We start from the raw sequence: 18,432 nt of genomic DNA on the forward strand, positions 1-18,432 counted from the left end.
AATAATAATTTATGCTTCAAGAGATTATGGTACAAATGTAAAGAAAAGATGAAATTTCAGGAGAGTATAGAGTAAGGAATGTTTTATCAGATAAAGGCTCTAATTCAAAGGTAATGTATGTGGAGTAATAATTATGAACTTGTGGTTGAGTAATAGCAGCTCCCTGAGAGGTACTACTATACTGTGTTACCTGGTATACTACAGATGGCCACTTTCAGTGTTCATGACCCTTCCTTACAGATTTTAGTGACTGCCTCCTGAAATGTAGAAATGTATGGAGAATTATGGTGGAATCAGTGCCAAATACAGTATGAAAAGTCCTTTGACAGAAGTATGCCAAGGACAGTGTGTGTGTGTGTGTGTGTGTGTGTGTGTGTGTGTGTTTCTTCAACAACTAGGGATCAAACTCAGGACCTTGTGTTTACCAGGCAGACGCTTATGCCACTGAGCTACATCTCCAGGTCCTAAATGTTTCATTTTAAAAGGTTAAAGTGAATGGTCCCTAAAGACACTTGCAGGTGGTTAAATTTGAGCCAATGGAAGAGGAAAAGGACAAGACCCCAATTAAAAACAAAAACAGGGGCTGGTGAGATGGCTCAGTGGTCTAAAGCACCTATTTAGAACAAGCTTAGCAAAGCACAGGGACCGCGGTTCAATCCCCAGCACCACATGCCAGCCAGCCCCACTCGCTGGTGGGCTAAGCTGGCCACACACACACACACACACACACACACAAATAAAATAAAAATAAAAACAAAAACAACACAGAACAAAAAATATACTCAGGATCCATAGCATTTTCACTAGTTTGTGAACTGGATGAAATTGATTCACTTTAAGGTCTCGTCTCTCAGGATTGAGTTTAGTGAAAGGGAAATTTGCCACTATGCTTCATTGGTGTGTTTTTGCTGCCCTACTGCCTTAGTGCCAGTTACAAATGCCCTCGTCTTTTCTGACATTTCATAGTTCACAGGAAAGTCTTATTCTGTAAACTATATGGCTTTGTCCATCATGATTCAGCCTATTCTGCCTCTTAGTTCCATTCAAGCAATTACTCACATGAAAAATAAAACTAAAATCAGCATGGGTTTATATTTGTTCATTCATTCATTCATTCATTCATCCATTATTCAACAACTACTTATTGAGTGCTTAAACTGTGAAACCTAATTTATTTGATGCTTAGAGAAAAATGATTGGGATATGGTCCTTACCCCAAGGCAATTACAAGTTTGTAAGAGAGATAAAGCATGATTATAATTGTAAACATCTACAGTTTAATGCAGAAAAATAACAACAATAATAACAATGTGTGTGTACTAAGTGCAATGCACAATTTTAGGTTTTTTTTTTTTTTTTGGCTGGCTCAAAATGCCTTCAGGTCAGGTTTGGCTGGCTTGAGTTCTGGGGATCGAACCACAGCAACCTGAGCCTCACTGCTTTGTTTAAGCAGGCACTTAAAGAACTGAGCTAAGGGGAAGGCCCCCAATTTTAGGTACTTTTAAGTAGTTCATCTCAAATTTTTCAGGAACTTTAAATTCTATCTCTCTTTGTCTCTGTCTGTCTATCTGTCTCTCTGTCTGTCTGTCTCTGTTACCCCCTCCCACCACTTCCTTCTTTTCTGAATGAGCAAGTGGAGGTTCAGAAAACTTCAGCAAAATGTATACAGCCAGTACTGGGAAAAGCTAGGTTTCAATCTCAGCACTGTTTGGTATTAATGTTCATTTTCACTTAAATAGAGACCATGACTAAGAAAAACAAATTCACTATTATGACGTAGATCTTAAATATCTGTACAAAGTCTCAGATGTTCAGGGTTTTGGGAAGGTGACTGGATTCATTCAGGAGTTCATAGCTAGCAGGAATGTCAGGAGGTGAGGTCTAGGCTAGGGTGTGTCTGAGGAGGGCATAGCTCTTCTCTCTCCCTCTGGCTATTGTTCTGCCTGCTTCGTGGCTGTTATGGGGAGAACAGTGTTCTTGTGCTGCCTTTCTTTTCTCTCTGTCTCTGTCTCTTTCTTTCTTAGTACATATTTGCAGTACGTAGTGTTTATATTCCTTGTGAAGAGTTAGTACATAGATGTAATACATTTTAATTCCTTTTCTCATCCTTTTCCCTTCCCTCTCCTCCTCCATCCTTGATTTCTTAATTCCCTTCCTATATGAGAAATATCTCTTTCCCTATTTCTTATTACCTATCTTTTATTTTGCTCTCTATTTATTATTTTAGCTTTTCATAATGGAGAAACCATGTGATATTTAAGTGTGTGTCAGATTTATTTCTCTTACCATTATAGTCTCAAGGTGGATCCATTTGCTTACAAATGACTCATGTGTATTGCTTTATGGCAGAAAAGTACTCCACTGTGTGTAAATTCCCCGCTTTCTTTATTCACTTGCTGATGGACATATAGACTGCTTCCAAGACTTAGCTATTATGATAAGGCTGCCGTAAACATTGGTATGCAAGTAGCACTAGGATATAATGTCTTTAACTCTTTTTGGGGAGGTGCCTAGATGGTGAATAGCTGGATCAAATGGAATTGCTACTTTGAGTTTTTCAGGAATCTCAGTACTGATTTTCATAGTGGTTATATTAGTTTATATTCTTAGCAATAATATCAAAGTGCTCCTATATCTCTGCTGACCTATGAGCAATTGTTACTATTTTATTTTTTTTGGCAGAACTGGGGATTGAACTCAGGCCCTGCGCTTGCCAAGTAAGCACTTATTCTACTGAGCTATCTCCCCGGCAGCTATTATTTGATTTTTGATGATGGACATTTTCACTGGGAAAAAGGTGAAAGTGCAGTGTTGTTTCCATTTGTGTTTCTTTAATGTCTAGTGATTTTGAGCATTTCTTCATATATTTATTGGCCATTTGTACTTCTTCTATGAAGTATCTGGTTATTTTACTTGCTCATTTTTTGATTGGGTATTTTAGCTTAGGGGATCCGATTGCTTTGAGTTCTGTATACATATATTCTAGATATTAACCCTTTATTGGAGGAAGATGGAGAAAGATTTCCCTGATCTGTGGGTTAATTTTTCACTGTATTGGTTGTTTCCTTTGCTGTGCAAAAACTTTCTAATTTACTATGATCCTATTTATTGATTCACTGTATTATTTCCTGTGCACTGGGGAGCTGTTCAGAAAGTTCTTGCCTTACATCTATGACTTTAAGGATTTTCTTAGTTTATCTTCCAAAAAGTTAAGTGTTTCTATTTCAATATTTAGTTCTTTGATCCATTTTGATTTAGTTTAATACATGATGAGATATAGGCCTAGATTCATTCTTCTACATGTAGATAGCCAATTTTTCCAGCACCACTCAGCAAAGAGGTTATCTTTCCTCTAGTATGTGTTTTTGGTTCCTTTGTAAAAGATCAAATAGTTGAATGTGCTCAGGGGTGTTTCCAGATCCTCTGCTCTGTTCCATTGATCCACACGACTGTTTTTCTATCAGTACTATCCTGATTTTATTGTTGTAGCTTTGTAATATAACTTCAAGTCCAGGATTGTCATGTCTTCTGCTATTTTCACCCAGATTGCTTTTGTTATTCTGAGTATCTTCTGGTCCCATATGAATTTTAGGATTGTTGCTTCCATTTCTGTGAAGAATGGTGTGAATATTTTGATTGATAATGTGTTTAATAAGTACATCCACTATGGAAATGTGGTAATTTTGACTATATTGGTTCTGTCTATCAATGAACAGGGCATGTCTTTCCATTTTCTGATGTCCTCTTGTATTTCCTTCTTAGAGTACTATAGTTTTCCTTGTAGTGGTATTTCATTCTTTAGTTAGGTTAACTTTTTTATTATTTAATTTTTCTTGTTGCCATTATAAGTAGTATGTTTCTCCTAAATTCGTTCTTGATGAATCTATTATTGGGGTATAGAATTGCTATTGGCTTTTATGTGTTAATGTTGTATCCTGCTATATTAATGAATTTGATTATCAATTTTAGGAGTCTCTTCTGGTGGAATTGGGTTTTCCATGTAGAGGATCATATCATCTGCAAATAATGATAATTTGACTTTCATATATATATATATATATTTTTTTTTTTCTTGTCTAATTGTTCTTGATAATGGGCCAAGTCCTAGCGCACCATGGAGCTTCTGCTTTGAAGACAGCCAGATATGAAACCATGGACTTAACCCTCTGTAACCATGAGCCAAGTAAGCCCTAGCTCCTTTAATTCATGGTCATTAGCTATTTTGTTCTATCAACAGGAAAACTGACTAATATATTTACCATTTATTGAACATCTCCATGCCTGGCACTATTTCAAATGCTTCACTTCAGTATCTCCTTTAATCTTCACAATACTGCTATGATGGTCATATGGCCATTTTTTAAAGACATGAAAGATGAGAACAATTAAGTAACAGCTCAAATATTTAATGAAATAATTTTCTTCTAATTTAGACTGTATGGGAAGGTATAACTGTAGAAGTGAGATTTCAGTGCATCTCCAATGTCATGGACAACATAGGCAGGGAAAGGCAGTTTCAGCTAGGTGAAGTGATATTAAGAATGGAACTCATGTTACCATGCAATCTCAAAAAACATGAACACTCCAGATTAGCTGAAAAAGTGGATAATTTTATCCAACAATACATACTATAATTAGAAAGTTAGAATACAGTTAGATACAGTAGTCCAAATTGTTTGGACTATTACAACAGGCAATAGAAAGCTACTGAAAGTTTTAGACACAGATTATAAATTGAGCATCTCTAACCTAAAAGATCCCAAATACTTTGAAATCTGAAATATTTTGGTTATTGATATTATTTTGAAATAGATTTGGATTTTATTTTATTTTATTTATGTATTTTGTATAGAGTCTACAGGATCTCACTACACAGATTGGAATCATAGTGATCCTCCTGTTTTCAGCCTCCCAAGCGCTGGGATTACAAGCATGTACCACCACACCCAGTCTCAATTGCCATCTCAGCATGTCCCAGGGACGGGGCCAGCACAGCATGCCAGGGATTGAACCCTGGTCCCTAGGTCTGCCTAAGCAGGTGCTTTAATCCACTGAGCTATCTGGCCAGCGTAGATTTGGATTTTAGGGTTTCAGATTTTTGATTCAGGATGTCCAGTCATTAAAATTAATGCAAATATTCCAAAACTCAGAAAAATTTCAAACTCTGAAACTTTTCTGAAGATAGTCATATTAGATAAAGGATACTCAACCTATATTACTGACACCTCCAACCTGTCATATTTAGTAATCTCTGCTTTAAAGAACCATAATCTCACAAATTTTTATGTATTTGTTAAATTTTTCTAAAACAAGAATACTTCTTTTATCTAAAGATTTCACTATTTACTGTTAAAAGGGAGGGTTTTTGTAAGTGGCCTCATAAAGGAGCAGATTTTTAAAAATGCCATTCATTTCAACCTCCTTATTTTTCGAAAGTGAAATTAAACAAAGGATACAAAGCAGATCAAGACAAGACTTTGAGCCTCAGAAAGCAGTTAGTTTTTTTTTTTTATAGCCATTAATCTGAAGTTACCTAAAATTCACTGTAAAGTTAGTAAACAGACTCCAGGGCAAAGATGGGTCAGGAAAGGGAATGGATTGGGGAAAAATGATTTTGATTCCATTCTTATCAAAGATTTTGATTCTGTTTTCTTGGATTCAAAATATTAGCAGATCAGTGTTATCTCACTCCCTTATTACAGTAACAGAAATATGAAAATGAAGACTCTGTGAGTTTAATGACTGTGGTTACAAGTGTTTTCTTCAGGCACACACCCTCTGCACTTGGAGAAGCTGGCAGGAGCCCACACCAGTTATGTCCCTTCTCCTGCATTTGTTTCCATGGCTGCCAAGCCCTGGCTGCAGCCAGCACTCCCGTGCTACTGTGCTGCTGTCTGATGCCAAGCTCACTCTGCTTAAGGAGCAATTTCCAACTAGTGATCAATAAGAAATGAGGAGAAGCTTTTTGAATGGAAGCATCTGGAACCCTTCCAAGCTGGGTAACCGTCTGTACTCAAGTTGGCTTTCTTCATCATGGCAGGATCCAATTCAGCAATGTGCACAGATGGTGTGTGTCAGAGCATTGCAGGCTCCCAAAGGCCACCGAGTGGGTGCTTGGGAGGCTTTAATCCTAACGTAGTTCAGGCTGTAACACTGAGCACGTACAGCAGTAGTGGCAAACCTATGGCATCAGTGTCACAGTGTACAGTCCATATCATCAAAAGCTCTAAAAAGTTCCCCATCACTGATCCAGAGGGTATCAGGTTTGTGCTTTATAAATACTATTTCTCATTTTCAAACTAAAACACAGACTTCTGATTTCACAGATGAGAACACTGAGGACTCAGGTAATTAAATATTAAGACAGTACTGTTATGCAGTCCACGCCGGTCCCACTCACTCAGGCCTCCCCTGCAACTATGTCAGCTGGTGCCAAACACGGTATGAATAACCATGATTTGAGAACCAGTCTCTAAATATGCAGTCTCAGGTTCAACTACAGAACTTAATTCAATGTTTATGCTGCAGTTGTCTCTAAATAGATATACATAGGTCTGTGATATGTATTGATTTATCTAAAAAAAGAACTCTCAGCCTTGGTAGAACTGCTATCTTGGACCAGATTCTTTGTGTAGTGTGCTCTGCTATGTTTGCTGGATTTTGAGAAACATCTTTGTTTTGTATCTGCTAAATCACAGTAGCACATCTTCATATAGTAACTACTAAAAATGCTCCCAGGGGGCAAAGTGACTCCAAATCAAGATCAAAGATCTATAAAACTGCTCAACACATATGGAAAAACATGCGCAAGGCTTGATACTTGACTCTCAAAGGCTTACTTAGGATTCTAACACAAAAGATGGTAGGGCAGATAACTGAAACTGATCTTGACTTTCAGGGTAGATGTGTTGTCATGAAACCCTTCCAAAGCAGAATATGATATAACATATGTCCAAATGAGAACAAATATGAGACAACATTCTAGAAAATCTTTTTTGAATTATAAAAGTTTTATATATCTAAATTTTTCTGAGCACTTTTAGAAAATTAGTTTATAAGCACATTATCAACTCCCAAACTAGTTTATAGTAAATATTCTGGAGTCATTTAATTTTTTTGCAGTTCTAAGTTTTAGACATTTTTTTCCAGTAAAGAACTTAACAGTTGTAAAGTATCTTATCTAGCGAAATATATAAAATCAAGACCTAAAGTATTATTAATGCCAGTTCAGTTCATAGTAGTAAAAAGAGAAACTATAAGAATGTACCCTATCTAAAGCCATGAAAGCAAGCGATACAATGGGAGCTTTCAGTCACCATATAGCTTTCTACCTAGAGTCCTCCAAAGTTTTCCCATAATGCTCACCTCAATCCTGCTTCTGCTGTGCATAATCTCCATTAAGTCCAACTGACTTGTATCTCTGATTGTCACAAATTCAAGTGAATTACTAAAGTTTGTTGATTACAGTAATATGAAATATATAAAATATGGGTATATTAAAACCAAGTATCCTGGATCAATGAAATTTCTTAGAGCTCATTCCCACTTTCTATCTGATCCTATATTTTAAACATTTCAGCAGAATCACTCCATATAGTAGAGCATAATTCCTCTTTAGAATCTATTTTGACAGGACTACAGTTGCATACAGTAATGTAATATGGTACTCCAGAGTATATGAATATAAGAGCATTCTTTTAAAATAATTTTAAAGAGCTGGTATACTTTTAGAAGTTTGTCTAAATGACTGCTGGAAAGCATGCCAATCTAGTGATTCATTTTATGTATTAATCCAGTTCGGCTGACAAGCAGTTGCTTATACAGCACTTCTAAAATTGATTCAAATTCCATAAAAGGATTTTGGCTCATAAAAAAATGCTGGCATGGCATTAGGATGTAGGTGTTCCCATTTCTTGTCTATAGGAATACAGTAATTTGCCAAGTTTTGTTGGTGACCATAAGCACTTCTGAGAAGATAGATTTAACAAATATCAAATACATTTACAAATATGAAAGATACCCCATCCTCCCTACTTCCCACTCCTTACTCCTATAATTTAAAAAAAAATTCTGAAGAGGGCTCCTGAATAAAGTATATAAAGGGTGAGGGGGATGTAGGACTCCTGTGCTACTGTTTGTTCTTAGTGTTCATCTACTACTTAGCATTCTGCCTCTGTGTCTGTTTTTCATCTTTGCTGCAAAAAAGGAATATATCCTTCTTAACACAAGCATTAACAGTAGTTGCCGGTATACAGCAAAGCTCTTTGCATTCATTGAGATGGTTAGTACTAAGAAAAATAGAAATCTGATAGCTTCTTTCTGTCAGCGTAAAATGAGAACATGCCCTTGCCCCGAGAAGCACCATTTAGTAATATTTTTCATAACTTCCATGCAGTGATGATCTAATAAGAATCTAAAAGTAATTAACCGGATCTTTTGTAGCCAACCAAAACCCTATTCAAATACACATTGTTATCAGAATTCTAAGGGAGCCATAAATTGGGGCATTTTGAAAAACTGGGATCTAATCCAGCCCATGATCTGATCAGGGTTCAGTGGTAATAATAAATTGGGACTATTAAAACTGGGAAGCATTCCAAAATTTTATTTTACCCAAACCACAGGACCTAGCAAATTCTACTGTAAAAGACAGGGCTATTCAGTGATGAGTAAGACTATGTTGAATTAATCATTTTTATGTAACCATGCCAAAGCCTGGGTGTTTTCAACAGTTTAAATAGTGCCAAAGTTTAAGTTCAGTAAATAATTAATTATCAAGAGTCACTTGGCAAATTAAAGAAATCAACCTTCTGGTTTCTTTTAATAAAACATCCACTCTTTTTTAGGATATAAAAATGTCAAACTCTTATCAATTTATTTGTTGCTTTATATGTGTAAGAGTCTAATGCACACATAGGTTACAACTAAAATATTAATTTAGAATGAACTACCTTCCTTTTCCTTCTAGACTACAATAAGCATCTTCATTTTTCAATATGAACAAATGTTGGATAAACTCTAGCCTTATTCTGGGTTTCATTTCAATTTCCAGTAACATAAAAGTCCTTGATAATTAAATATAATGCTGAGAGGTTGGGAATAGATTTTCACCTACTTGAATTCTCAAACTATAAATGGTTTCTGAATGTTTTTATATCTCTAAGATGCATTTGGTTTATGTGAGGAACTTGCAGCTGCATAATTAAATCTTGGTTTGCCAAATATCAAAAACACATGTATTGATTTAAACTAAGGGAACAAGCCACAAGCAGCTTGGCTGATAAGGCAAAGGAGAAGCCTCTGCAGCTCTTGGAAGGCTTCCCGAAAGGAAAGAAAACTAAGAACCTTGAATTCAGACATTGAAACTGATTAACTTTTCTAAATCTGAGCTTCACTCTCACTTAGGCATTCTGCTCAGGCCAGTTGTTGAAAACAAGAGCCATATGTTTCCATACTTCTCAATTGTGAAGCTGGAGCCATTGATCCCCCACCCCCATTTATCCTGCTAAGACTCTAATAAGATCTCCAACTGCAATGTTTAATTACCACACAAGTGATCTCCCTGCGAAATAAACTTTGACACAGTATAGGCGGAATACCAAGTTTTGGAATACATAACTCATATGTTATTAAAATTTGTTTTCAATTTCAGTAAGAGGTTGCATACAGTGAATTTTATTTCTAGGTTGGTATTATGGGACTTTAATGGAAGACAGCCTTTGGTGTCAATGAGTATTCTCAGTGCAATATTCCCAAATAAGCAGGGAACAGTGTAGGAGAAGAGTATTTTTCTTCAGCCAATCTCCACCTGGCATTAAAAATACAAATACTTAGGTAAATTATAGGTCCAAGAACCTTGTTAATTTCACAATTTGCAGAAAGTTATAAACTTAGATTTTAGAATTAAACAACCAAAAAATAAATTACGGACAAATTAAAACAATCTTTTGCTGTTAGTTCATGATACTAATTTACATAATTAGTGGAATTATGTAATCTGAATCTGTGGAAGATGCTGATTTAATTTAGCTGGATAACAGATTCTAGGAGAAATAATCTTTGAAAACAAAATTGATCCTCCTTCTAGCAATGAACAAAGCCTTCGAAACTAACGTTTTATTATGGCAAATCTCAGCGAAGCATGAACAGAAATATTTATTTAATGCCATAGACTGCTTGACTGGGTCAGGAGGGGTCACACCATAAACTCAGAAAATAAAATATGAGACTAAGGCAATCGTGCCACACGATCTCAAGCAAGAAACTTGGCCTTATACACTCAGGAATGGCGTATACACCACCAAAATCCAGTGCCATGACGGGTTCAAGAAAAACTTTTTGAGAAAATTCAATGTGATTTTACACATTGGATGTGATTCTACCCTTAGTATTTAGATATTTCTCAGGCTCTAATATCTGAGAAAGGCCCTAGAGATCATCTAAGGATAAATGCAGCATTAATGATGCATGTGAATATTTTCGATGCTATATGGCTTAATGAATTCAATTTCATAAACTAATATTTTATTTATTTGAATATGTACACATATAATTAAGGCAAGGAAGGAAATATATCAGTGCTTGAAGTTTATAAAATTCCAATATTTACCTGATGAACTAATCCTTTCTAAATGTAATCACTGGCTTCTTATTAGACATTTCTAGTATCATCATACAGATGGCTTCAAAATGCATTCTAATTTTTAGGTTTTTTTTTCTATTGAACTGAAGTTTGTCTCTCTTCAGCGATGCTGCACTAGTATCTCCAAGTAAATAAGTAAATGAGTGGAAGGTGAATAAGCAAGCAGATAGATGCAAATTGATAAAGTAGAACATGATAAAGATGATGCCGGGCCATAAATCTAATCCCTTTTCACAGTGACAGTTCTTTGAGCCTGTGAAATCAGCTAAGTGTCAGCTCTTTCACCAGTTCCTTCAAGGTTTTTCCTAAGTTAGAGAGTAAGGACCCCCATTATCCATAGGCAAGAGAGGCTAGTCCAGGGGTGATCTGAGCAGCGTAAAGTGCAAAATATTGCTTCTTCCTTCATTTTGTATGGGAGTTTTCAGTCATACAGCCTAGAACTTGATCAAGCTTTTCACAGGCATAGCCTCATGCTGACTCATGCAAAACTCACCCTCAACAAAAACCATCAGGCAAATGTTTCATGTATTTGGTATTCAGTCAAATCTTCCACATCCTGTGTTTGTATAGTTCATTTTTGGACCTGAACACTAGACTTTCTATTTCTTCCCGTTAACTTTTTTCTGTTTGATTTGCTCCATTGTCCAGATGCTTATGGCGTCATGCCTATTATTAACCCCTGCAGTAACTCAGTATTCATAATCTGATCACCAGGTCACCATCTCTAATGTTAGTGCTCAGCTGCCGGGGCTAATACATTCTCTAGTAAGCCTTTAGCTTTGCAAGTTTATACTGATAAAATACTCATCAGTGATATTTCCATACAATTTGTACAATAGCTAACAGTTCTTCGAAGATCACGTCATCTGGTACGTTATGTATTTCCCTGTATTATCCACAGGATATCACGAAGCAATGGCTTTTGGACATCCAAGAGCATTCTCTTATGCTTTGTGAAGTCTGGACGTCAGAACAGGGGCTTTTGACTCTGCAGTACTGATACATAGGGTTTGATAATTCATTGCTGAGTGGCTGTACTGCACACTGTGGAAGGTTTAGGATTCTGCCCCGCACAAGGCAGTAGCAGCTCCTCCCCTTCCATGCCACTGCAGGTATGAGAATCAAAAATATCTCCAGGCACAGCCACACTTCCCTTGGAACATCAGAATGGTTTCCTCCTATTAAAGTCACTGTACTAGACTCTGTTCCTCCAATCTAATATGTTAGGACTTTATTTTTTTAACCTTTCATAGTTATAACTATGGTTAAGCTATTCCTATGTGGCATAAAATGGTATGATTTCAGAAATCAGGTATGTAGATAAATTGATACAAAAATCATAAAAAAATAATAGGACAAATGAAGAAGTATAATATAACTATGATATAAAGTGTGGAGGTTAGATTGCCAGTATGAAAGCCAGGATGGAGATTCTTCAAAAAACTAAAAATAGAAATTCCATTTAACCCAGTTAGGTATCCTCCCAAAGATACAGCCATCATGTCACAGTGACATGTGCACATCCATTTTACAGTAGCACAAGTCATAATAAGTAAATGCTGAAAGCAGCCCATGTATCTACCAATAGATGCATGGATAAAGAAAATGTGGCATTTACACACAATGAAGCACTACTGTACTATAATGAAAGATACACTAGAGCCATTTGTGGGACCACAGATGCATCTTGAGACCAGAATGTTAAGTGAAGCAAATAGACACATGGGCTTAAGTAGCACCTGGTTTCCTTGATGTTTAAAAATATTTGAGAAACCCAAACTATAAATACAGAACAAAATAGAAGACAGATAATAGGAAGTCAAGATATAGATATTTTGTCAACGGGAAGGGGACCAAGAGATGGGGGGGTGAAGAGAGGAGGAAGGGGCAGAAAACAGAATGAAGCTGTATCTTCATTCTGCACCAGCTCCCCCGAGGCATGCAGCCACTGCATACTGTAAACTTATGATTAAAAAAAAAAAACCTAAGGTAAAGCAGTTACTAGGCTGCTGAATCTTTGATAAGAATTACATGATTTAAGAAGGAATCTGTAAGGACTTTAGTTCCTGGATGCTCATGAATGTATCATCTGGGAAAGTCACAAAATATAAACAGACTACTTCGACAATAAAGGGCAAATAACTTAGTGCATGCTGTTACTACAGAATATTAGGCAGTGGTAAAAATGACACTTCCGAAACATTAATGGCATGGAGAAATATCTGCTATATAAGGCTGTGAAAACAGCAAGATGTTGTATATGCAGAGTGGATACAAGGTTTTCAAAGGACATATGTAAATAGGAAAGAAATTCATTAAAATATTAATAGTGGTTATGGGCCTGGGTGGAATTACATATTGTTTTAATAGCGTTCATAGTTCTTTATGCTTCTGGAATTTTCTTGATGAACTTTCATGCTTTGTAAGTATGCTGGCAGGGGAAAGAGGCATTCTAGAGAAAGGGACTAGCATTTACTTAGGTGAGAGGGCGTGGCAAGGGCCCCTCGCTTTTTATCAGAGTATGCGGTCAGGTGGTATGCTTCAGAGAGGAAAAAAGCATTATGTTTTTCATAAAGTAAGACTAGTTCAATGTTTCAGCGCTATTTCTCCAAACCAGTCATTCTCACGTTAGAATGAAAAATCTCTGACTGCAGATGGCTGGGTTCCAGCTTTCAGGATCTGGATTCTGCAAGTGGAGAATGGTCCTCATGAATCTCCATTTTTAATGAGCTCCTCTAGGGAGTCCTTCTCGCCTAGGTGGTCCATGGGCCACATTTTGAGGAATACTGGTATAAAAGCTATGTGGCTTGACTGGGACATTTTTTCTGCCTCCTTTTTTATGATAGAAGCATTGAAGAGAATTATTCTACACCTGTAATGTTGTGTTGGTAAACTGGACCTTTGCAGTTGCCAGTTTCTGTGTTGTAAAAATCCCCACCATGGCCCAGTTCAAGTTACCGATGTTTAAACAGCCAAGTCATCAAATTCTTGAAAGTTTAACAACCCATTCTTATAAACTGGCCCTAGCTGGTTCTAGTACTGCATGCTATATATTTTACTTAAAACCTTTCAATACTATGAAAATGAGATATGCTAAGCAAAACTATTAATTATACTTATGACAGCTCAGATGGAACAGGCAATCAATAGGACAGCTCAAACCATGTCAAGGAAACAAACTTCAAATACATTAGGAGGAAAAAGACAATAGTAGCCTTAATCACTATTCCCTATCTAATTCATGTATTTTCCCATGGCTATCCCATGTGGTGTGATGCCCTTGCTGAGTACTTTGGGAGCTGTGAGCTGGTTTCCTAGGGATGACAGAGAGCCAAGGAGCTGGATGCCAGGCTTGGGAGCGAGGCCAGATGCTCAGCATCCTCCTCCAGCTCCATGGCCCCAGCCCCTGAGCTGATGAAATGCTCCTGGTCATCCATTCTACAGCACACAGCCATTAAATCAGCTCCTTCAACCTCTTCCTGGAGCACTTGATTGAGACAGTGTTGTCTTTAGAATCCCCTATAAGATGTGTTTTATGTGTTCACGTGTGGGGAATGGTTTCAGTGGAGGCTAATAGTAGAGTTCTTTCAATATTTTGACCAGACGTATTTTAAGAAAATTGGACCTGAAGTCTATATAGTTAGCTGAGGTGAATTTACAGCCCTGCTTCTAAGAACAGAACTCCCTGAGGCACCTGCTTCCTCAAGGCAAAACCAGAAAGGAAATGAACTCTTGCTTAAAGACAACCCACCTTATTTTATGGGTTATCAATTTTCTAGCTGGCACAGAGCTCCCCAGCTACTGTGAATTTTTTACCCCCATTTCAAGCAAGTTCATAGCTGCAAAAAAAAGTCATGTCTGCATTTCAGCAAAAGGCTCAGTCTCCTGAAGATGAGACAGGATGCAGAGCCTTAGTGAGTGAAGTCAGGGGTGCAACCAAGCCCCACGCCAGGATGGTGAATCTTTTAGAGACTGAGTGCCCAAATTACAAGCCAAAACCTACTTATTTATCACAAAGTACCTAAGCTGCAGTTAAACCCAAATACTGAGGTTTTAGTTTTAGAAAAAACAACAGTTATCCAATGCCCTGCAGCTGGGGCAAGCCTTGCCTGTGTGCTGGCAGAGAGGGCCGGGTGTGCCCATCTGCAGCACGCGTGCCAGGGCTTTGCCAGCACTGATCTATGGTACAGGTTCCCTACACAGATGCCTTTGCCAATATGTGCATTAAAACCTGAGCCTGAACTTTATTTTACACTATAGGATTACTGAGTCTTGGGGTATGGTGGAGAATATCTTTCCTGTCTTTGTGGTAGCTCTGTCAGGTGAATAGTAAACAATAATGTATAACTCCTGATTTCCTTTTAACTGCTCTGGTGACCCTGGCATGGAGCTTATCAACCTCCCCCAAAACAAGAAAGGACTAAGTAGCTTTTTTTTCCACTAGTGATAAAGTCAGCCTTCTCCACAGGAATAGACTACAAGATGGGGTCAAAGGTTAATAGTATATACTCTCACCCTGCTATGTACTAGAAAACACAATGAATAAATGTGATTTTCCTCATACACATACTAGAGCAACAAAATAAAAACAAGAGCTGCCTCTTTAAAAATTAGTAGAACTAATGTAACTTAATATGCAAACAAAAAGTTGAATAAATCTGACTTCCTATATGATAAGGCCAGAGTTATATACTTAAAATTAATGCTAGTTTTGCATCCTCTCAGTCTTACTTCAAGCTTTAGTTGAGCATGTGAAGAATTTTGAGGAGAAATACAAATATTCAATTACATATTTCCGAATCAGACATTTACACATCCATTTAGGAGAAGTGCCAGACGTAACCTCCAGGTACGTGAAGGACCTCTTGTCTGAATGAAACATTACGTTGCTCAAAGTGGGGAACTGAGGCCTGCAAAGTGTCATTATTCCAGTAAACGAAGCGGACCCTCTAACAGATGGGCGACATACTTCCAGCCTGCTGATAGCCTAATAGAAGACAGTGGCTTTTAAAAAAATGAAGGACATGCATTTCTCAAATTACACCACTCAAATGGATTTAGTAGAATAAAATTAGGGAGGTGCACAACAATGGCCTGTCAAAAATCAGGAACAGACCTCAAGGAACTTGATAGTTCCAAATATCAATATCAAAGTGACCTCTGGATTAAAAGATAAAACATTTGTCAGTTAAACCACAGGAAAAACATGCAACCATATAATCAAACCTGAGAGTGGATATGGAATCAGAAGTAGAGTTCTGGGCCGGCAAGATAGCTCAGCAGACTAAGCACCTGCGTAGGCAAGGGCAGGGACTGGGGTTTGATCCCTGGTACCCCATGTCACACTGGCCCTGCACCCTGGGCACCCTGAGATGGCCACAGAGTCTGGGCGTGGTGGTGCACACCTCTAATCCCAGCGCTGGGGAGGCTGAAAGCAGGAGGATCACTACAAGTCCAAGCTGTGTAGTAAGACCATGTACCAAAAACATTTTTTTAAAAAGTAGGGTTATAAATAAAAACGACAAGTTCATTTGTTCTCCAAGATATAATAAAGATTCCCCCAAAAGGCAGGTAATCTTACAGATCAGAAACCTTCCCTTTTGCAGCACTCAGCCTGTTTCTCAAAGTGACTCTCTTCAAGTGATTGTGGCAATAGCCAAGTGACATGCAGACCACGGACTGGCAGCAAAGAAGGCTCCACCCTTGCGCTCACCTTTCACGGGTCCCCTTCCATTTCTCCAGCTCCTCCTCTTGCGAGTTCCCTTGCTTCGGGCCTCCTTTTGGATCAGCCTCAACTCTCTTCCCGTCTTTCTTCTTGCCGAATCTGCTGAATGAAGGAGAAGATGGTGAACGGGAGTCATGGTTTTCTTTGCAGTAAATCTATGGTATGTGTGAGATGAACTCATTAAGCCATAATTTTTTATTCCAAGTCAGACAAGATCAATTGTATAAAATGAAGATAAAATAATGAAAGCAGAAAAATAATATTGATGAGCAACTTCATTTAGGACAGCAATGTACAATATAAAACCAGGGTTGAATACTTCTCATCTTGTTCTTTGAAATGTGTATTGTCTCTAATATCTATTATTTTTATTTTATTTATTTATTTATTTATTTTTCTGTATTTAGGACAGGGTCTACAGGGTCTCATTACACAGATTGGAGTCAGTGATTCTCCTGTTTTTAGCCTCCCAAGTGCTAGGATTACAGGTACATGCCACCATGCCTAGTCTCAATCACCATCTCAACCCACCCCAGGGCAGGGCCAGCATGGCAGGTTGGGGATTGAACCCCAGCCTCTGGGCTCTGCCTACACAGATGCTTTAGTCTGCTGAGCTATCAGGCTAGCCCTTATCTATTATTTTTATATTCTCTTTAAATTTAATTTTAAAAAATAAATTAAAAATTAAAAGGAGAAAGGAGAAAGAAAAAAATTAAGGTTTATTGAAAGGAATAGCGAATGTTTGGTTGTGTGATCTTGCAAGCCTATGCCTGATAATCTAAGTAACAAACTTGATGATAATAATATAGCAACCATTATTAATTTTCTATTCTTGTTATGAAATTTGTACCACTTTTACTGTGCTGTTTCATTGTTTTTGTCTTTGTTCTTGCTATTTTTTTCCTCTTTAAAAAATACTGATATCAAATTTCTCTATTCCTCTCCTTTCTTTGCTGGTTTTTTTTTTTTTTTCTTCAGAACTGGGGATTGAACTCAGGGCTGGCCAGGGAAGTGCTTATTCTATTGAGCCATCTCCCCGGCCCTTTCAGTTATTTATTGTTCATTAGGCATAAGATCATGTGATGAAAAGATTAAAAATTTATTTTATTTTATTTTTTAATTTTCTGTATTTAGTACAGGGTCTACAAGGTCTGACTACACAGATTGGGCTCATAGTGATTCTCCTGTTTTCAGCCTCCTAAGCACTGGGATTACAGGTGTGGGTCACCACGCTCAATCTCAATTGCTGTCTCAGGGTGCCCTGGGGGTGGGGCCAGCATGGCACACTGGCAATCAAACCCAGGCCACTGCACTCTGAAAATTTTAAATTTTTATAATTCAGTAGTGGTGAAAATCTTAACAATTATGCTTAACATGTAACCAAAGACTAACAGATCTTCGTTTTTCTTTTTTGGCATAGTTGCATTAGTGTGTGTGACTGGTTCGTCTCGTTTTGCCATGCTTGTACAAGCATACAATATATTTTTGTACATCCCCTCCCCCTTTAACTTCCCTGCCTTTCTTTCATCAGTTTTCACACATAACCTTACCCTCTTCCCTATTCCTTATTCCCTTCCACTTCTTTCATATCATCTTTTTTTTTTTTTCTTTTTTGGTAAGTTTCTATGTTTAAGAGAACAACATGACACTTGCCTGAGTTTGGCTAATTTTTCCTAACATACTTATCTCCATTTTCACTCATTGTCCTGCAAATGACAAGATTTTGTTCTTCTTTAGGTCTGCATAGTATTCCATTGTGTATATCTATACAACATTGGCCATTTATTGATTTATTTTTGAAACCCAACCAACTTTCTAAACAGGCCTGCAGAGCTCAAATACCACTGTCACTTAACATTAAATTCATGGGGTGACATAAGGACAGGGAGCCAAGGGACCTTAGTGAGCACCTCATTCAAGACTTTCATTTCTTCTCACACCAAAAAGCTACAACTCTTGTTGCATAGTTCCTGTTTTACCTTGGTCTTAACCATCCAGTAGAAAAGTATGAAGACGAAATATAAGAAATAAAGCCATGCTGTTAAGTTGAGCTGTGGGGGACTCA

The 18,432-nt window shown here is 37.5% G+C and overlaps 1 protein-coding gene across 1 annotated transcript in view; it reads right to left on the bottom strand.

Moving 5' to 3' along the window:
- Pard3b (par-3 family cell polarity regulator beta) overlaps positions 1-18,432 on the bottom strand; it is a 1,028,738-nt gene that overhangs the window by 205,331 nt on the left and 804,975 nt on the right. The window contains exon 19 of the mRNA XM_004626728.2: positions 16,356-16,466. Coding sequence (XP_004626785.1) covers positions 16,356-16,466 — 111 coding nt within the window. The remainder of the gene's footprint in view (positions 1-16,355; positions 16,467-18,432) is intronic.

Source organism: Octodon degus, unplaced genomic scaffold, assembly GCF_000260255.1.
Source record: "Octodon degus isolate 3935 unplaced genomic scaffold, OctDeg1.0 scaffold00016, whole genome shotgun sequence".
Lineage (NCBI taxonomy): Eukaryota > Metazoa > Chordata > Mammalia > Rodentia > Octodontidae > Octodon > Octodon degus.